Source organism: Podarcis raffonei, chromosome 4 (genome assembly GCF_027172205.1).
Source record: "Podarcis raffonei isolate rPodRaf1 chromosome 4, rPodRaf1.pri, whole genome shotgun sequence".
In the NCBI taxonomy this organism is placed as follows: domain Eukaryota; kingdom Metazoa; phylum Chordata; class Lepidosauria; order Squamata; family Lacertidae; genus Podarcis; species Podarcis raffonei.
The window spans coordinates 87234283-87253158 of record NC_070605.1 but is presented as its reverse complement, the minus strand read 5'-3'; the positions used below and the strand labels follow the sequence as shown (position 1 = coordinate 87253158).

Here is an 18876-nt window from a genome sequence, read left to right as displayed (position 1 = left end):
TGTATGGCAGGGTGGCGATCTGCCATTCAAAGGGGAAAGTCAGCAATATCACTGGACATCCTCAGGCGTTAAGCAACAACCATTTGGGGGTGAGCGGGTAGGGATCAGCGGAGAATCTGCTTCTAGGTTTTACTGTGCTAGGAACTTCTGAGACGAACATTAATCTCTGTATAGTTTGTGTTTTTCAATGAAAGACTTTTTAGCGATATAGAAATTCTTAGGTTTGCTAAGCAGATATCTCCCTTGGCTATAGAGCTACTATATCCTAGGGTTCTGTAGTCAGTTGAGTTCTTATGTGTCTTGCTTGTATACTTGGGTGTAAGTGATCAACTTGTTCCACAGTGGGAATGAATCTCTCCCCAAGTCAATTTTACTGAGTTGTTGTGTTTTATCCTCCAATACTGCATAATGCTTGGCTTGCATGCAGCTTGGCTTGCTTGTTTATTTGAGCTATATGTTTTTTAACCAACCATATTCCATGTTGGATATAATGCTTCTTTCTAGGATGCTAGGGACATACAAATATCTCGGGCAATTGCTGGCAGCTGGGAATTGATCTTATTAGCTATATTCTGGCTGTGGAATTCTATGACTTTGTAACTACATCACTTGCCAGCACTTAAAATATTCACCCCAAAATAAGTGAAGAAATGAGAACTCCCATCTCTTCATTAACTGTTTATATTGCATCGTCTGATTCATATAGAAACTGCCAGGCACAACTTTCGTGCTGAAACAGAGGCACATGTTGATAAAGCTCAAGTAGATTGTTTTCTACAACATATGGAAAACAATTCTGACCTTAGAGGCAGTCCTAGCCTGTCTTTAACTTGACATGAGTCTGTTTACTCCATTTTTTATGTTCATGCCATCTTTGCAATCACAGCAACAAGCATCTGTCTTGGAGTAATATACTTTGAATCCTATATTTACGAATTCTTTATTTACTAGCAAAATAAAATGGTTTCCTTCTGTAGGTGTTGTCTACTTCTACTGGCTTGACAAAAACAGTGTATAACCCAGCTGCTTTGAAAGCAGCGCAGAAAATGTTGCCTGTTGTTAACAGTTCCATGCTAGATTCTAGTGAAGCACAGAAGAAAAAACAGGTAAATTGAACTCTGCTTATTTATAAAACAGCAATAATTTATTTAGAAATTTGCAACATCTAGAACATAGTTTGTCATGATTGCTTATTCCTGAAGAAGCTGGATACTGTGCCTTTGCCAGAATCTCTGTCAAGTTCTGAAAATTATTTCAAAAGTTGCAGTTTGAGATGTTTTGTTGGTGCACCTTCTCAGTAAAGGCTAAACCTGAATCTGCTTTCATAGACACATTTTAGGAAGAGGGGTAATTTTCTCCTTGCTACCTAAGGCAGTGGGTTGTTAGATGCTATTTGATTATCTTACTTGGCTTCTAGGGTTGCAGAAGATTTGTTGCATTGTACTCAGACCAATTGTTAGAATTTAGTTATGTGAATTATTTTTCTATTTCATAATATTTATATACTGCTTGAATGTAAGAAACCCTCCCCCCAAGCGATTTACAAAAAGATAAGACAGTTGTAATTGCAGTTGTGCTTGTAGGTGAAGGATGCCTTTCTTACATCGGATCAGGCCAGATGCAGCCTAAAGCTTTCTGACCATCTAACAACGATTAGATTGAAGATGCCCCCTTCTCTGCGTCTTCCCCTCTTTTTAACAGATTCCCTTTCTCTTCCATTTTTCAAGCTAACTGTGCTATAGTGTCCTGTCCTCACTAGTGTGCTTGCTAAAAACGCTCTACTCCAAATCAGTTGCAGCCAATGTTAGCAGTGGATTTGTAAACTGAAGGTTGAGCAGTTCATGGCTAGTGGAAATTCAGGTGCAGATTTAGTGCTATATCAGCATTATAAAGCAAAATGGAAGGAGGATTTATGTGCAGAAGCAAAGGAGAATGTGGGGGAAGTTCCATATGAGTTACTCATATCTTGTGACTTTCATTAGACTTGGTTTGGTATCTAACTTCTGGTATTCAGTGCCTACATAGAAATAATACCATCATGAATTATGTCTGGCCCGCTAAATCCCTGTACTGTGGACAAAAGAACTCAAACGATGACCTCTACACGATAAAGCACAATGAGCTATTTGAAGATCTTACACTCAAAAGCATGAAAGAAACATCTTCAGTACCAATTAATGAAATGCCCTTAGCCCCAAGTAGCAGTTTAATCTTGTGTTGATCTTAAGGACAGAACTTTGTTTCATGTTACATTTTACAGTAGTATGTATTTTCTGCTGTTGTTCTTCCTGCTTAGCTTTCTGAGTCACTTTTTTCACAACATAGTGGACCAGTTTTCTTCTTACCTTTTTTAGCAATGCACTTCATCTTTGGGTGTATTCATCTCCCTTTTCTAGAGTTAAATAATCCTGAACAATCTCTGCCTTGAGCTGCTGCTTCTCTTCTCTTAATGTCTTACATTTTCTCATTATCCTTGGAGAGGAGACTTCTTTCTTTTTTCACTTGATGTGGACATAAAATGTTTTATCGGCATTTTCCTTTCAGGGCTGTAAGTTTCCAACATCAGATTTGCAGTATTCTGCACAGTATTTCGCTGAAGAAACCCTAGTATAAAAACATAATATTGTGCACATTCATTTTCAGAATGTCAAACCATTTTTCATTAGTTGAAAAATTTTTATCAGTGTATAGTTAGGGGAAGGTAATTAGTATTTGAACTTTGCTATGGGCATGAGAATTTGAATGCTGGGGTAGGTGATAAGATCTTCAGAACAGGGATGCAGCTGGTAAGATTTATCAGGAGATGCGAACTCTGGTATTCATACATGTAACACCTAGTGGTAGAAATCATTTGACATTCTGCATACTTCATTTTGCAGTAAGATAAATAAACTTGGTAAATTTACTTCCTAATGTCCCAAGATTAGCAACACATCTATGTTATCTAAGAAAATCAGACATAACAATTTGGAATCATTTATTGACCTTTGCATTTCTCTGTATGCTCTGGATTATTCGGGGAAAGGCCTTGAGTGATACTCAGCTAAGTTTTACTTAGAGTAGACCTCTTGGAATTACTAGCGCTTAGTCATGTTCATTAATTTAAATGGGTCTACTCTGAATAAGTTGAATAGCATCCCTTCAGTTTGGTGCCCAACTTTGGTTAAGAGATGCCACATAGAGCTAATATGCGCAATATATCTGAAACATTGACACCTAATTCTAATGTTTTAGAATTTCTATGCATATGTTCTAATAAAAAGGGGTGAGATCCATAGTTACCTGCTTTCAGAAACAAGTTTGATTTCTTACAAATCTGGTATTCCTATTAACCACTTTAGAAAGTTGTCATGATAAAAGAGTTTCTTTCACTTCTCTTGCAAGCTCAGATTTGTTTCAGCTACCACAGAAAAATCAATAAAATAAAATCCATTTGATCAAATATTTTGGAAGGGTTCTCTTATTGCATCACATTTTCTTCGATTGTAAATCAGACATGAATGGGATTCACCTCCATTTGAAAATGACTGGATTACTCAGTACTGTAGTCCCATTAATGTAGCAGTTCTGCAGGCTGGTTTCTTCATTTGCAGAGGCCAAATATGCAGATTTCTTTCTCAGAGGCCATTGATTCAGAATAACCCAGATTTGTGTCACATCTTTTTGTATTTAATCATTGGGAAAAGCAATTCCTCTAATTTCCTTGCATATTAATCATATTTGTCACCAGAAATTGAGTTTCTGGGTATCTTGCTCTGAAAGTCACGATGCAGGTGGTTCAGTGCTTTAAGAAATTGTTCTTGAGGAGAACAAGCTGGTTTTGGAATAGCAAAATAGGCTACATAGAGTTACAGCGATTTCCTTAATTTAGAGTCTTACATGCTTTGTGACAAATTTTCTCTGTTAAACTGTTTTGAATTTCACTTTTGTGCAAGTTATGAAACTGAAGTATATGACTGTCATTACTGTGTCTTGCCTCAAAATGGAAAACTTTCTGCTAATTTTTTTTTAAAAAAACAAACTTCATTTGCAATTCCTTATTCAAAGAGTCATGGAAAGTTCAAACAGAAAGGAAACAAGGAATTCAGAATCATTTACTGAAGCAGTCCTAAGAATGCATTCCAGATTTAATGAATTGCATTTCCTTGCTATGTGTATCTATTTTTCTGTAGGCTCTTAATTCATATTAGTTGGAAATCCAATATATTTTCAATATTTCTGTTAATTTAGCTACTAGAAAGGTGCAATTTAGCCATAAAAGTTACGCATCCTCCAGACCCCTAACTTTAGAAATGCTCCAACAAATCCTGTAAACAGCACAGAATTAGTAATCTTGGAATTCCAGAATGGCACCTGTGACAAAAAGTAATGCACAAAAAACTCTAAATATATAAATGGTGCAATGGTGCAGCATCCCCATAGCAAAGTGTGGAACCTTACACTTCTTAATCCTGAATATGGTAAGGGAGTGTACAAGTGTCCAGAGGAGCAGATATAACACAACCATTTGGTCCAAAAATATCGGTTGTCAAATGACGTAACTGCATATACTGCTGTTCTGTGTCAATTATAAATATAGGAAGAGATGATATCACATAACCATTCAAGGCGAGATTCCATGTCTTGTTAGCGCAAGATGTTTGAGAACTGACATTGTGCAAGTGGTAGCATACAGAGTTTAATAATAGTAGCTGCATTAGGGGCTGAATATGATATTTCACAAATGCAACATGCCCATTGGATTCTGCTGTTGTGCTACACTAAGACATAGGCACGAGTTAGTAGTATGGCTGCCATTATTGGAGATCACTTTCAGCGTGTTCATGCTCAGTCATATCAGTTCTTTCCACATTATTGGTTTATTCTAATAGGACAGAATATATGGTTAAATGGGTGGAATTACGCAGTTACTCATCAGCTTATGTTTAACAATGGGTGATAATAATTGTGTTTTTATGCTTCCAGGAGGCACTAAGACTTCAGCAAGACGTGAGAAAGAAAAAGCAAGAGATTTTAGAAAAGCACATTGAAACACAAAAGGTAAATATATACATTAATGCAACTGGACTACTGTTGAATAATATTAATAATCATTGATGTATTGTAAGACAGTGCTACTCAAAGTGGTGGTCCATGTACTGATGTTGGTCCACAAGCCATCACTTGCTGGTCCATGACCCCATCACAGCCCAGGTTGAGTAAGATACTTCAGGAACCAAATAATGGCATATTGTGGGTGGGTTGTTGATCCACCACAGCAACATAGTTTGAGAAGCAATGTTGTAAGATACAGTGCTCGCTACGTCACCGTAAAATCCTGTGCTGTAAAGGTTGCTAAGCGGTGATTCAGGTGAAACACAAATCTTACTTATCATTCCAGGGCTCATAGGGATCCCACTAAAATTAATGAATCTGGGGCGGTGTGAGCTTGTGCACACCCAGATGAAACTTTGCAAGTAAAACAGAAAGTCGTGATGGAATTAATGGGGTGGAAGCCTCTGCCTCCGTATCCTAGGTATTAGTCTGTGTTATTTGGGTGGAATTCCGCTTGGGTCGCCAACCAAAAATCCACTCTGGAAGGTCCAAACTGTGTGAGGTGATGCCACAGGGCTGAAGGGAGAACTAGCGAAGAATTGCCCTCCCACTTTCATTCATGGAAGCCCCTGTGGAAGGTAAAACACTCCTTCCAAGAACAAAATAACTCCTTCCGTGGACAGAACCTTTTGGATCTGGCTCATGGAGAAATAATTGCAGATTCTCAGCTGAAGCAATCCATGCTATTCACAGCTGGTGTTACTACCAAGCTAGTACTACTTTAAGAATATGGGTTTTAACAGCATAAAAAATCTTCCCAAGTCAAGTTGTGGAGAGCTTCTACAAATTCAGTTCAAATCTGCCAAACGCTGCCAAGCTTTTCCACAAGTTGTCCTAGCCGTTCTTTCCCAGCTCTTCAGAGGAGAGCACAGTTTACAAATTTTGTAGAAGAGTTATAAGAATGACTAGTTGGATTCTGTATTGGAGTGTTCTCAATGCATCTTTCAAAGCACACTAAGTTTGGTGTGAAGACTTTAGTTCCTACATCAGAATTTAAGGGTTGCCTAATTCCTCTCTCCAGTTGGAGCTGTTTTCCATGGATGTTGGTGCCATTTTGGATATTTGGCAGGTTTCCTTATGTATGGATAATTATTATTTTTTAAAAAAACTTGTGTCTTCATAAATGCGTGCGATGGTGGGGAGCTTAGATAAACTTCCTTCGAAGATGAAAAATAACCCACGCATAAAGGATTCCTGTTAGTAATATGTGTAATTTCAATAGATGCTGATTTCAAAACTGGAGAAGAATAAAACGATGAAATCGGAGGACAAAGCTGAAATCATGAAAACTCTGGAGACCTTGACTAACAGCATTACCAAGTTAAAGGATGAATTGAAAGGGGTCTCCACTCCAGCAAGCACTCCCCTGAAAAACATGAAAACAAAAACACAGGTATCTGTATTTTGTCATCATTGGATGCTTTTAATCTTTCTTTTCTTTAAATCATTTTCTTTTGATGTATAAGTTTGCTGCGGAAAGCTGGGAGTGGATGCATTGATCACATTTTTGTTTTGCTTATCCTCCAAGATAACATACATAGGACTCTCTCTTTCCCACCACCACAATCCCATGAAATAGATAAGACTGAGAAGTAGTGACTTGCTTAAAACCACCAAGTGACCTTTATGGCTGACTAGAAGTTTGAATCCATTCACCTGTCACTGGTGGGTCATTACAACACACCAAGGTCATGCTAAATCCAAACCACAGAGCCTAGGACTTGCTGATCAGAAGGTCAGCGGTTCGAATCCCCGCGACGGGGTGACGTCCCGTTGTTCGGTCCCAGCTCCTGCCCACCTAGCAGTTCGGAAGCATGTCAAAGTGCAAGTAGATAAGGTAAACGGCGGGAAGGTAAACGGTGTTTCCGTGTGCTGCTCTGGTTCGCCAGAAGCGGCTTAGTCATGCTGGCCACATGACCCGGAAGCTCTACGCCGGCTCCCTTGGCCAATAAATCGAGATGAGTGTTGCAACCCCAGAGTTGGCCATGACGGGACCTAATGGTCAGGGGTCCCTTTACCTTTACCTTTAAGGCGGTTTTCAGTGTGGGAGAGGAGGAGACAATTTTTGAAATTTGAGAAAAATAAAACTGCATTACCCTCCTGGATTTATACCCCGTTAAAAAAAGAAGTAGGCCCTTATGCTAACCTAGCAATCATCCTTCCCATAGATGTCAGCTAATGTTTCTTTTGAAGATGTTCCCCCTGAAACTTGAAACATTGTAATGCTCTATGGGAGTCTGGCTATTTACTCCCATGTTTTCTGCACGAGTTAAGAAATGCATACTAAATTGCTTAATATCCCTTAGATGCAAAAAGAACTACTGGACACTGAGTTGGACTTGTATAAGAAGATGCAGGCAGGCGAAGAAGTCACTGAACTAAGACGAAAGTACACAGAACTGCAGCTTGAAGTAAGTTTATTTCATTTTTGATGGTCAGCACGGCACTATTCCACATGTATCCCCCCCTCAGTGAATCTGTGTAACAGTTAGGAAAAAATAGATTCTTACAACAGATGACAACATCATACGCATAAAATAAAATATCCCACCCTAACCCAGAAGATGAAGTTTATGCATTATATCCAAAATAACATCCAAATAACTTAACTTTGGGAGCAGCATGCATTTTCAAAATGTTCCCCTAGGTGGTGCTGTTGGTGTTTAGAACTGTTAAGCAGTTACTGAAATGTCTGTTTTCAATTCACTGTCTTTAAAAGAGCGCGAGAACATTGAAAATAATGCATTACCTTAAAATGATTGTATGTTAAGCCCAGACTTCTAGAGTGAAGTGAAATGAATGGCAGAAGGTCATCTGATGCAAAGTTAGTTCTCTTTCTCTTTGAAACTGAATTTTGCTAATTATTGCTTCCCAGTTCTTATCGGTTTGCAAGGCATATTAAAATGAAGCGTTACGTAATGCCAGCTTGATCATCATTCTTTCATATTTCATTTCTTTGGAAGTGCCTTTAGCAGGCCTAAACTTCATACACTGGCATTTGCTGCCCTGTTAGGTGCTGACTCAGTGCAGCGCACCCATGGGGAGAGAGCTTGTAATCCCATCAGGAACATTGTATTTCCTAAATGGGGCAGACATGAATTTGGCCCAGGACAAAACAGACTGACCAGTACCACATATTAGAGAGATAAGAAAATGAATGGGTGGATTTAAGCATCTGGAATGATCAAATGTCTTTGGGAGCCCTAGAATCTGTGCCTGAGTATGAAAGTTGTTGCATGTAATTGCTCTGGGTTGTGTTTCAAGAGGTTTGCTATTCAAGGTGACTTGGGGTGGTGTTGCAAAGGGAATAAGCTGTCAATTGGCAAGTCTGGCTCAGATCTTACCTCTGCCATAAATTCCTGAGGTAGCATTAGACTTGCGTTTCCCAAACTTGGGTCTCCAGCTATTTTTGGACTACACCTCCCGCCATCCCTAGCTTAGCAAGACCAGTGGTCAGGGATGAAGGGAATTGCAGTCTGAAAACAGTTTGGGAAACACTGCAATTAGACAATCTCCCCGAGTCCCCATTTACAGTGTGGAAATAATAACAATACTGGTATATCATTGAGATGTTTTAAGGTTTACAGTAGCATAAGTACAGACCCTCGTACCTACGGGACCGCCTCTCCTGGTATGTCCCACAGAGGAACTTACGGTCTTCAAACAAAAACATCTTGAAGGTCCCAGGCCACAGAGAGGTTAGGCTGGCCTCAACTAGAGCCAGGGCTCTTTCGGCTGTGGCTCCGATCTGGTGGAACGCTCTGCCACAAGAGACTAGGGCCCTGCAGGACTTGACATCTTTCTGCAGGGCCTGCAAGACAGAGCTGATCCACCAGACCTTTGGCCAAGGCACAGCCTGACCCCCTCCTTTGGCAATCTTCACAGAACTCTAGCCCAATGGTTGCCATCAATTTGATTTGAATTAATTTTATAATGAAATGATTTTAGAATGTTGTATTATTTTATTGTTGTTAGCCGCCCTGAGCCCGGCTTCGGCTGGGGAGGGCGGGATATAAATAAATTATTATTATTATTATTATTATTATTATTATTATTATTATTATTATTATAACACATATGTATTAGCTTGGCTTGTATTAGATGTTGTTGTTATTTCATGTTAGGCTGCGAAACGAGGGATTTTGTCCTCGGGTCGTGGGAGAGGAATTCATACACGAGGTCGCGGTGCGTCTCGCGGCAGAGGCAGGGGAGGACGAGGCCGGGGTCGGGGAAGAGGTGTTCCTATCCATGCCGTGGTAGATCATCGTCCAAGGGCACTTGAAATCTCTGCTTTTACAGAGAACGACCGAGAAGATCTCCTCCCACATTTTGCGGTATGTACCCGCCCCACTGCCTTCCTGACCTCAGTGTGATAATATGTCTTAGAAACCTAACGTTCTGTTGCAATGTGATTGTGATCAGTGAAAATCAGCAAAGTGTTGTAAATCAAATATGCATCTCTAACTTCCGGAGGAAGGCCTTAGGCTAGGTGGGCACTATAATAATGTTCTGTCAAGTATGTGAAATTAAGTGCAGTGGGCAGGGATGATTGGTTCTTATAGTCACGACTGCAGGTTTGTTTTGATGCCTTTCCTAACTTGTCCGTCCGTTCTGGCAAACAGTCATTCAGAGAGAAGACGAATGGGCACACATGTTAGATTTATTATCAAGAGTGTTCTGTTGCATAATTTGAAGTATGTTGCAACTGTTGGTTTCTACTGTGAATATATTAACTAGAAAGGCAAAAGCCTTTCCCTGACGTGTGTAAAGCACTCGATGCCTATGTTTTTTTCTACATGGAGTTTATTTCACAAACTCATGTGAAGCTGCTCTTAGCAGAACTAAGAACTGAAAATAGCTCTCTTGATCCAAAGTCAAAAGCAAGTAAAGTTTCAGGTCAAACTTGAAGTACATCCGACATAATAAATTCTTGGGCTGCTCTTTGGAATCATAAAAGTTATCATTAGTGACCTATTTATAAATTGAATATCCGCTTTCCTTGATATTTAAATTTGCTTAAGTTTCATTTTTCAGTTTCCTGTTCTTCTATTTTTTAAAATTTTGGGGGATGGTTTATTTTACAACTATCTTAGAAAATTTGGGACCATTAGGTTGCGTTATCAATCCAGAACTGTTAACAGCCCTTGCATGTTATGCATCAAGGAGAGATTATTTCAGTAAGGTGACAATTTTCCTCCTCTTAAAAAGCAATATGGTGAAATTGAAGACTGCCAGATAGATGACTCGTCTCTCCATGCAGTGATTACTTTCAAGACGAGAGCAGAAGCCGAGGCAGTAAGTAGATCCTCCTTTTTTTTGCTTTCATGTTAGGCGGTAAGGTTGAGTTTAACTGCATCTAACTATTGTACAGAGCTTCTGTGTTCCACCCCTTCCTATTACCTGTAATACATGTGTCGTGTATTAGCATACACTTTGTCTGGCTTCAGTTATTTAATTAAATAATGAAGACCAAACCACCGAAATAAAGTGAGTGTGTACAGAGGCTTCGCTCTCATTTTCCCGTTTCAATCTAAGATGTTGGAGGACGAAGGACTGCGGGTGTGTGTGTGTGTGTGTGTGTGTGTGCATTTCCTATAATGAAGTGTATCTGGCAATGTAACCTTAAGCACTTTGGATTGGTTTCAGCTAAGGAGTCCCATTAATGGAAGGATTTCTGCTGGTGTTGCAGGGATCTTCCCTCTCCACCCCACCCCGGGCTACCACACAGACAACCGATTGGCTCTGGGAGCGTTGAGAGAACCTCCACAACAGCATGCAGAATGTGGAGAGGGGGGTTCGTTCCAAGCATCATATGGAAATGCTTGTGTCTAGGGCTTGGATAGGCAAACTAAGGCCCGGGGGCTGGATCCGGCCCAGTCGCCTTCTCAATCCGGCCCGCGGGAAGTCCAGGAATCAGCGTGTTTTTACAAGAGTAGAATGTGTCCTTTTATTTAAAATGCATCTCTGGGTTATTTGTGGGGCATAAGAATTCGCTCATTTCCCCCCCCCCCCCAATATCGTCCGGCTCCTCACAAGGTCTGAGGGACAATGGACTGGCCCCCTGATGAAAAAATTTGCTGACCCCTGGTCTAGGGAATCATTGCCACAGCGCTACATTGAATTCTTCCCTTCATGGTTGTGTGTGTGTAAAATGCAGTTTGACACGCTGACCTCTGTTCTATTTATCAGCTTTTGTCATATTGGCGTTTTCTTTGGCTGTAGTTCTCTTTCTCAGCTTTTAGTTGAAGAATCAAGAGAAAATGTGCTTTATCAAAGCTAGAAAGAGCTACGGCCTAAATTCCTTGTAACACGTTTGTTTTCCATGCTTGTGAGCACAGGGATCGTCAACTAGGATTCTCTTTAACATCTTGCAGCTTCTAACAGTATTTCATCACTAAATGGCAAAGCAAAGTTTTGTGCAAAATTACTTTGGAAAGATTAAGGCCCCAAAGATGCTCTCCAAGACCCTGAGTGCCTGAAGAGGGGTCCTTTGTGACATTGCGAATGGAACAACAGATTCGTGTTTTCTCTAAAACTTTCAATCTGATTGTGTTATGGATATGAATATTTTCTCGAATACAAGAAGAGGAACTTGATTAGCTGTAAAACTAACAAAAAAAAGTTCATAGTGTATAAATCAAATATCTGCAAGTTAAGTTTCTACTTGTTAGCAAATCAAATATATTATAAATAATAATTGGTAGTAGAAGTTAATCTTCAAAGTAGTTATAGCTTTCTTTGAAGGAATGGTAGCTAATATTTTACTGTCTTGAATGAAAGAGGTTTAAGTTTTATGGCCGTGTGCATTTCAGCTTGGAAGGGTGAGGAGGATTCCCTAGTCGTAAAATGTTGCATTTTTATGTTGCAGTAATTTCTTTCAAAGATTACAAGTTGTTTCTGAACCCAAATGTCATATATAAGTATTCTTTAAAAATTCCAGTTTGTGACATTGTGATGAGACCATGGACAAAAAACCCACTCCTGTGGTGCATTTTAATAGGCATGGAATCTTTTAAAATTGATCATAAATTTATATGTACAGATTTAAAATTTATACCTGGGGACCTTAATATCACACAATTCATGTTCAGATGTCATCAAACATGTAATTGTTTCCACATTTCACATTATGCTGTACTTTCAGATTGTACTATAAATCTTTTGTGACTGTGGCAGTTATTTCGGAATGTTGCTAACACTGATTTATGCTAGTTCATGTTACTTTAATTTGAACATACTATTTCCAAAGCAGCCACTTAATGCAGCTGGTACTTAAGAAGGCATGAATATCCCATAGGTTGATTTTTTTATTTTTTACATTTCAATTACCAAGCCTTTAAAGAAAATGGAATGCTTTTCGGCAGAATAAGTTATATTCTTTAAGTTTATTTTTTTAAAAAACCAACTCAGTTTTATTTTCAGGATGCCCCGTTTTGGGCAGTAGTAATAATGTATGAAGATTAAAAAGTATCAATATTTCAAAAGCAGTACACCAGTGAGGAGATTGTTCAGTAACAGTTGGTTTCTCTGAACAGCATGCTACCTTCATGTTGAAATAATTCAGGACTTTTAAAAAAATTATTTTTCTTCATTGCCTTGTGTATGTGTAGACACCAAAAGAAATCTGGAAAGGCTTGCATGCACGTTTACCTTTGAAATAGTAATCTGCAACAGAATACTAAGACTACAGTATACCTTGTATACTGCACACCTGCATTGAAACCTAGGCTTAAAATTTGCCAAAGGACTTGGGGATGCCCACTGGGGTGTTGATTTGTTCTTTAAACAACAACCCCCCCCCCAAAAAAAACCCCACCTCCCAATGCTATATCATAACCTGCTTTTGTTAATACACACATTTTCCAAAGTGATTTGTCATGTGGCATAGTGAAATACTGTCCTAAAAACAAAAGTCCTGAGAGTTGGGACAATTACTTCAGTTGCAGCCTAGTTACGCAGAGGTGCATGCAGTTTATTCTGGTATTCATTGCCATTCAACCATTTCCCCCCAGAGGACATGTTTTGTTATAAAGAGAATATTGCTGTTCTCTTTAGGCTGCTATCCATGGATCTCGCTTCAAAGGGCAAGACCTGAAGTTGGCCTGGAACAAGCCAGTCGCAAATATCTCAACGATGGAAACGGAGGAGACTGAACCAGATGAAGAAGAAGTAAGTTTGCGTCTCCTCCTTGACAAACGGACGAAGGAATAGAAAACTTGTTACTGTTGCTGTTTAATAAAGAATATAACTTTTGCGGATTCATAACAGCTCTGGTGATTTTGTAACACTAATACCACTTGTTTTCTCTGGGGGAACGTGTGTCTTTTTGGTAACAGAAATATTAGCAGAAAACTTGAAAACAATTATTGAAAAGAGGATGTCAATATAAAGCTCTTAGGGATAGTATGCAACCAGATCATACTCAGTTGACCCACTGAAGAAAGGCAATTTATTTCATATTAGTAAAATGTAAAATAATATATTAATAAGTGTCCATTATTTCAGTGAGTCTACTAGGAATAAGACTTGATCAGATACCATCCATAGATTATGATTCAAAAGTTGAGTGGGTAGTTCATATACACACTTTCGTCTTAATAGCCCTACAATTTCCATGTATTGCGCATTGGAACAACTTTTATATATTTATTACATTTTGTTTACTGTTCCCCCTTTCAAGTAGTTTAGGGGTCATGTTATCGTATTTATCCTTACACCAGCTGTGTGAGAGAGAGTGAGTTGCCAATAGCTATCCAGATTGCTTTGTGGCTAAGCAGAAATTTAAAACTGAGACTTCCGGTTCTATCTACAGCATCAAACTAGTGCATTCAAAATAGCATGCTCAGATAATAATTTTCATGCAGAACTGTTGCAAGTGGTTGATATTCAGATCTTACTTGGTGTATATACTGAATGTAAAAATACTCCAAACTCTCTTGCTATCTTCTTGTGATGCAATTGGGAGTCCTTAATTTTCTCTGAATTTGTGTACTTTGCATTTGTAATAGTTTTGGCACAGCACACACCTATATTTTCCCTTTTTTTCCCTTTTACTAGCTCATAGTCTTAATATACATTCTGTTACTTAAGTCATGTTTTCTGTCCTGTATGCATTGGCCTTTTTCTGATTTACTTAACCAGGTTATATTAATTTACGTTCTCTTCCACTATTACAGAACCCCTCTTTTCTTCAATAAATTCCCATACATAATGGATTTCCAATCAAAGTTCCCTCAAGCATTTTGTATTTCTTAAATGTCAGCTTTTCCTAAGATAGAATTTCACGAGTGCTTCTAGCACAGACACCAAGGAGTATTGAAATAGAATATTTGTAATCACCAGGTCCTGGATGTATCAGCTGTAGAGTAAATTATGAGTGAGAACCTACATTGCTTTCACTATAAATTTTGTCAGAGTTGCTGTTCCAATGTCAGGATATTTTCTGTTATTTATGGGTTTTGGCTCTGACCTTTGCGTAAGCACCTCCTAGAAAATGCATACTCCATTTATGAAAAATTAGTTTCATAACTTCTCACTGGAATGGATTATCTCTCGTTCTGAACTAGTAGTATGTGTTCATTGCAAAAATATTATATTTATTTAAATAAATAAATAATAAGTAATTATCTATATTCAATAAATAATTAGAGGAGAATTTTGGCTCAATAGTGGATAGACCCTTACTTGGGTTCAGCCCTATCCAAAATTCTCAGGATGAAAGTAAAATATATGTGCATTACTAGATATCAAGGTTTGTTTAGGGCTTACATCTTGTAGATTGCTTGGAGGGAAAGAAACCACAAGTCCAGGGTTAGCTATAATGACTAGCCAAACCATGGTTTGTTTCCCAGCAGTACAGCAGCAGCAGGAAGGGGTCTGGGGGAGTGTTTTAGCTTATGATTTCAGCACATGTACCAGGACAATGCATGTTTACATTAAAAAGTTTATTTTAACGATGTTTTAATGTGGCATGCAAACCAAAACTGAATATGCATCTGCTGTCTTGTCGAGTGTTCAGAGCACAGGACTTCAACCCTGGTGAGCCCTGTGTGGGCTGGTCCAAAATAACAAGAGCGACTGGTTTGGATGTAAAATAAATGAGCAAATGACTCATGCTCTCCCCTCTAGTCCTCTGGTGCAGTTACAACGAAGAGATTGGAAATTTTCTTTTCCATTTGTAGCTAGCCATGGTTTGCTGTTACATGCACACTGAAGTGTGGTTAAACGGTGGTTTGCCAAAACTAGCCAGGAACATAAATCACATTTTGGAAGTTGGCTTGCCCAGACAAGACCTACAACTGTTATCCATACCTCATGTCACTTACAGAATAAATCAATGATGTTTAGAATTTATTAGATAGCTTTTCAAAGCATTATACAGTTTGCAGCAGCATAACGGCTTAACATAAATAAATGAATCCCAGCATGAGATGTATATCTCATGATCTGTAGAATTTCCCGCCATTTGTTAATCTTCATAAACAACAACACTTGACATGGAAGATGCTAACATTCTGATTGTGTTTTTCCCATTCTTTCAAACTGCAGAAGTAATTTGCATAGTCCTAAAAGGTGCCTGAATGCCACACACCCCTTTTCGTTAGGGAATTTCATATCTTCAGTGCTTCCGGCAGGGTCTTACGAAACATTTCTTTTTCAGTTTCAGGAAGAATCCCTGGTAGATGACTCATTGCTTCAAGATGATGATGAAGAAGACGACGACAATGAATCTCGTTCTTGGAGAAGATGATTCAGCGGATTGCTGAGAATGCTAGAACTGTTCCTGTGTTGCATTAGCATTTTCTAATGTACTTTTGCATATTTGTACTTCGAGGAGTTTGGGTGGAAGTGGTGAATTTGGATTTCAGATAAGACTCAAGCAGCTGATTGGTCCCGTCTTTTGAGTGATTGATGTTCAAGTTGCATTTACATTTCGGTAAATGATTGCTAAAGACATCATATTAGGAACATATGCAATGTTTTTATTACTCCTACAGAAACATTACGGAATTCTTTGGGTTCTTTGTAATTTAAAGAATTGGTCACACAACAAGATGACCAAGAGTTGTTATAACATAGATTTTTGTTTTGTTTTGTTTTATTCCGAGTATGGAATGGAAATTTGCATTTAAGATCTTTGTGAATGTTTTCAGAAATAATAATAGATAACATTACTAAACTGAAGTCTCTAAAGTTACGTATTCATAATATTGCATAGTAGTATACTTAGGCTTTACTATGTACTAGCCTTTTGTTGGATTTGTGTACGTATTTTACGTATGAGTTTTAATGATACAGTGTATGACTGCTTTGCATATATCTCCTTATCACTTTAAGATGTTTAAAAAAATAAAGAGATGGAATGGTCTTGGGGAAAAAAGCAAAAAAAAAAAAAGCAATAATGACGTTATACTATGGCCCATGATAACAAAGAAAAAAAATTGAAAAAAAGAGAGACCATTCCATGTGGCGACCCCCACCCCCCCATATTCACGAAAAGAGCTGAATCACTATCACTATTTCAACCTTATAAACAGTAAAACAATTTGGCCTTGAAGCCAAATGCTGAAAATCCTTCTACACACAATTTAAATTGCCAGCTGGCTACCTAACTTCAGAACCAGGCTTTCAAAGGGAGTTCTTGCTTCAAGAACGGCATGGCCGCACTCACATTTGAGAAAGCAAGAGGGCTTGTTTTTCTTGTGTGGCAGAAGCTCACGTTTAAAGGAATGCAGCAAAGCGACTTGACTGGTAGGTATTAATTTTATTTATTCTTCGTTAAGCTCTCAATATTGCACACAGAATAAAAATTGAGGTTATCAAAATGGGTTATGCTCTAATAGACAAGGCATAAGGGACAACGGGAGAGAAAAACAAGAACATTCAGAAATCTGATCCAATCACTTTACAAATGATAGGGCAGACTGGTCTCTGATAGGTTCTTTCCTGGGAGGGAGGAACCCAGAAGTAGCCAGACCAGTCATGCCTCCTTGCCCCTGCCATCTACCCTATAGATACAATTTTGCACCAGATTATAATGTGTCTATTTTGCCTTTACAGCTTTGGGCATCCATTATTCTCCCGTGTTAAGTATTATTTTTTTAAACCCTCCCCTTCTATTTACAGCAGGCCTATTCTCCTTCATCACTCCACGAGGCCTCTTCCTAGGTTGTTCTGACTACCATCAGCTTTAAATTACTCAATTTTAAATCCATTAAGCCAGTTAAATATTGAATTGATTGCTGTTATATTTCCTTTTAAAGTTATGCTTTCCATCCTTTATATTTTATCACCCATTGAACAGTTGTTCTGATGATTTCTTTTTTTCATTTCAGGCAGATGGTTTGAAAAACAACAGAGAAAGCCGCAACTGTTGGTCTTTTTCCCCCCGTCTTTAATTTTGATTTGTTCTTTGTATCGCAACTGTACTGTCTACATGCCTTATTGGTAAGCCATGTAAGCTGGGAACTTAAGAGAAGTTAACTCTTGCAAGCTAATGGAGTTGCTATGGACCCCAGCAGCTGTTTCAAAATATTGTCACATTTTTTTTTTAGCAACCTGAAGCACTTCATACTCCCCTGACTGGCTTAGTGGGGTCTGATTACCCATATTGAAATGAACAAGAAGATGAAACTACCGAATTCTTAAGCTTGCTGGGGTCTGTTCTGTCTCCCAACAACTTCTCAAATAGGCTAGAGAAAATAACTTCGTGTTTTGCCTTATCACTTTTATTCTTTTTAAGAGTGTGCTTATACAACTTAGAGAATGCCGGAGGAGATTTTTTAATTTTTTTGTAAACCTTTTTTCTGTACATTCCTGTGTATACCAACCCCCCCCCCGTGAACCCGTTACAAAGCAGGGCAGGGGTTCGTTGAAACTCGAGAGTGAATTTTACCCTGGTGCAGGGGTCTCCAATGTCGCAGGTAAAGCTGTGCAGTGTATCGGTAAATGGTCAGAAACTGGTACGGCGTTCAGATCACGATGCTGGTTTCAGACATTTTGAGTTGGCAATACAGACAGCAAAGGCACAGGCAGGTGGCAAAGGCGCAGGTAGGCAGGTGGATGGGAATCTGAGAAGGCAAGCACTTTTTGGGGCTCCGTTTGCCTGCCTTACCTGCCTGTGGCTTTGAGGAAGCCCCCCCCCCCCAGCTTGTGCGAGCCGGAACATTACAGGGGTTCACTCAGCTTCCCGCCCCCAGCGGAGCAATTTAAGGAAACCTCTGCCCCTCCAGCTCCTGTGAGCTGGAGCGATAGGGGGGCTTGCTCAGTAGGGCTGGACGATGTATCTTGACTGCTTCTTCCTCCCCTAAGGTGGGAGATACATTCCAGACATTGTGCTATATCAGCATATCGCGGTAGCTAGCTGCTGAGATACCCTGATGTTGAAAAACAGATATTGCCCAACCCTTGTAGCAGGGACACAGGTACTGCAGAACCAACCCTGCTGAAATTAGGCTTGAAAAACATACTCTTTTGTAGCTGATAGAAGAGGTTGTGCCCATGACAGTGTCTCTATTCTACAAATTTGCCCACCAACCTAAAAAGTTTGGTGAAGCAGGTCCTGGGGCTTAATTCTGCTCCAAATTTTATCATGACACAAGAGTTAACATTCTCCTTAGTGCAGCCTTGTAGCACTGATTTCTTTCTTGCATTGTTGATTTGGAGGCCAGGGGACCATATTTTTCTATTGGGCTACATTGAGCTCCTGCCGCTTACTAAGAACCCAGTATTTCACCTAGGTAATTATTTGTCTTCTGGTTTATTTTCTCTTTTGCTATGAGC

The 18876-nt window shown here is 39.1% G+C and overlaps 1 protein-coding gene across 2 annotated transcripts in view; it reads left to right on the top strand.

Moving 5' to 3' along the window:
• The window catches only part of RBM26 (RNA binding motif protein 26), a 45857-nt gene extending 29278 nt beyond the window's left edge, over nt 1-16579 (top strand). Inside the window, exons 15-22 of one of the 2 annotated variants that reach the window (XM_053384543.1) lie at nt 978-1106; nt 4966-5040; nt 6317-6487; nt 7401-7505; nt 9219-9428; nt 10303-10389; nt 13150-13263; nt 15755-16579. In XM_053384543.1, the coding sequence (XP_053240518.1) occupies nt 978-1106; nt 4966-5040; nt 6317-6487; nt 7401-7505; nt 9219-9428; nt 10303-10389; nt 13150-13263; nt 15755-15844 (981 nt within the window). In that variant the 3' untranslated portion in view covers nt 15845-16579. The remainder of the gene's footprint in view (nt 1-977; nt 1107-4965; nt 5041-6316; nt 6488-7400; nt 7506-9218; nt 9429-10302; nt 10390-13149; nt 13264-15754) is intronic. The other variant, XM_053384544.1, reaches the window with a different exon arrangement.
• Nucleotides 16580-18876: the final 2297 nt, after the last annotated feature.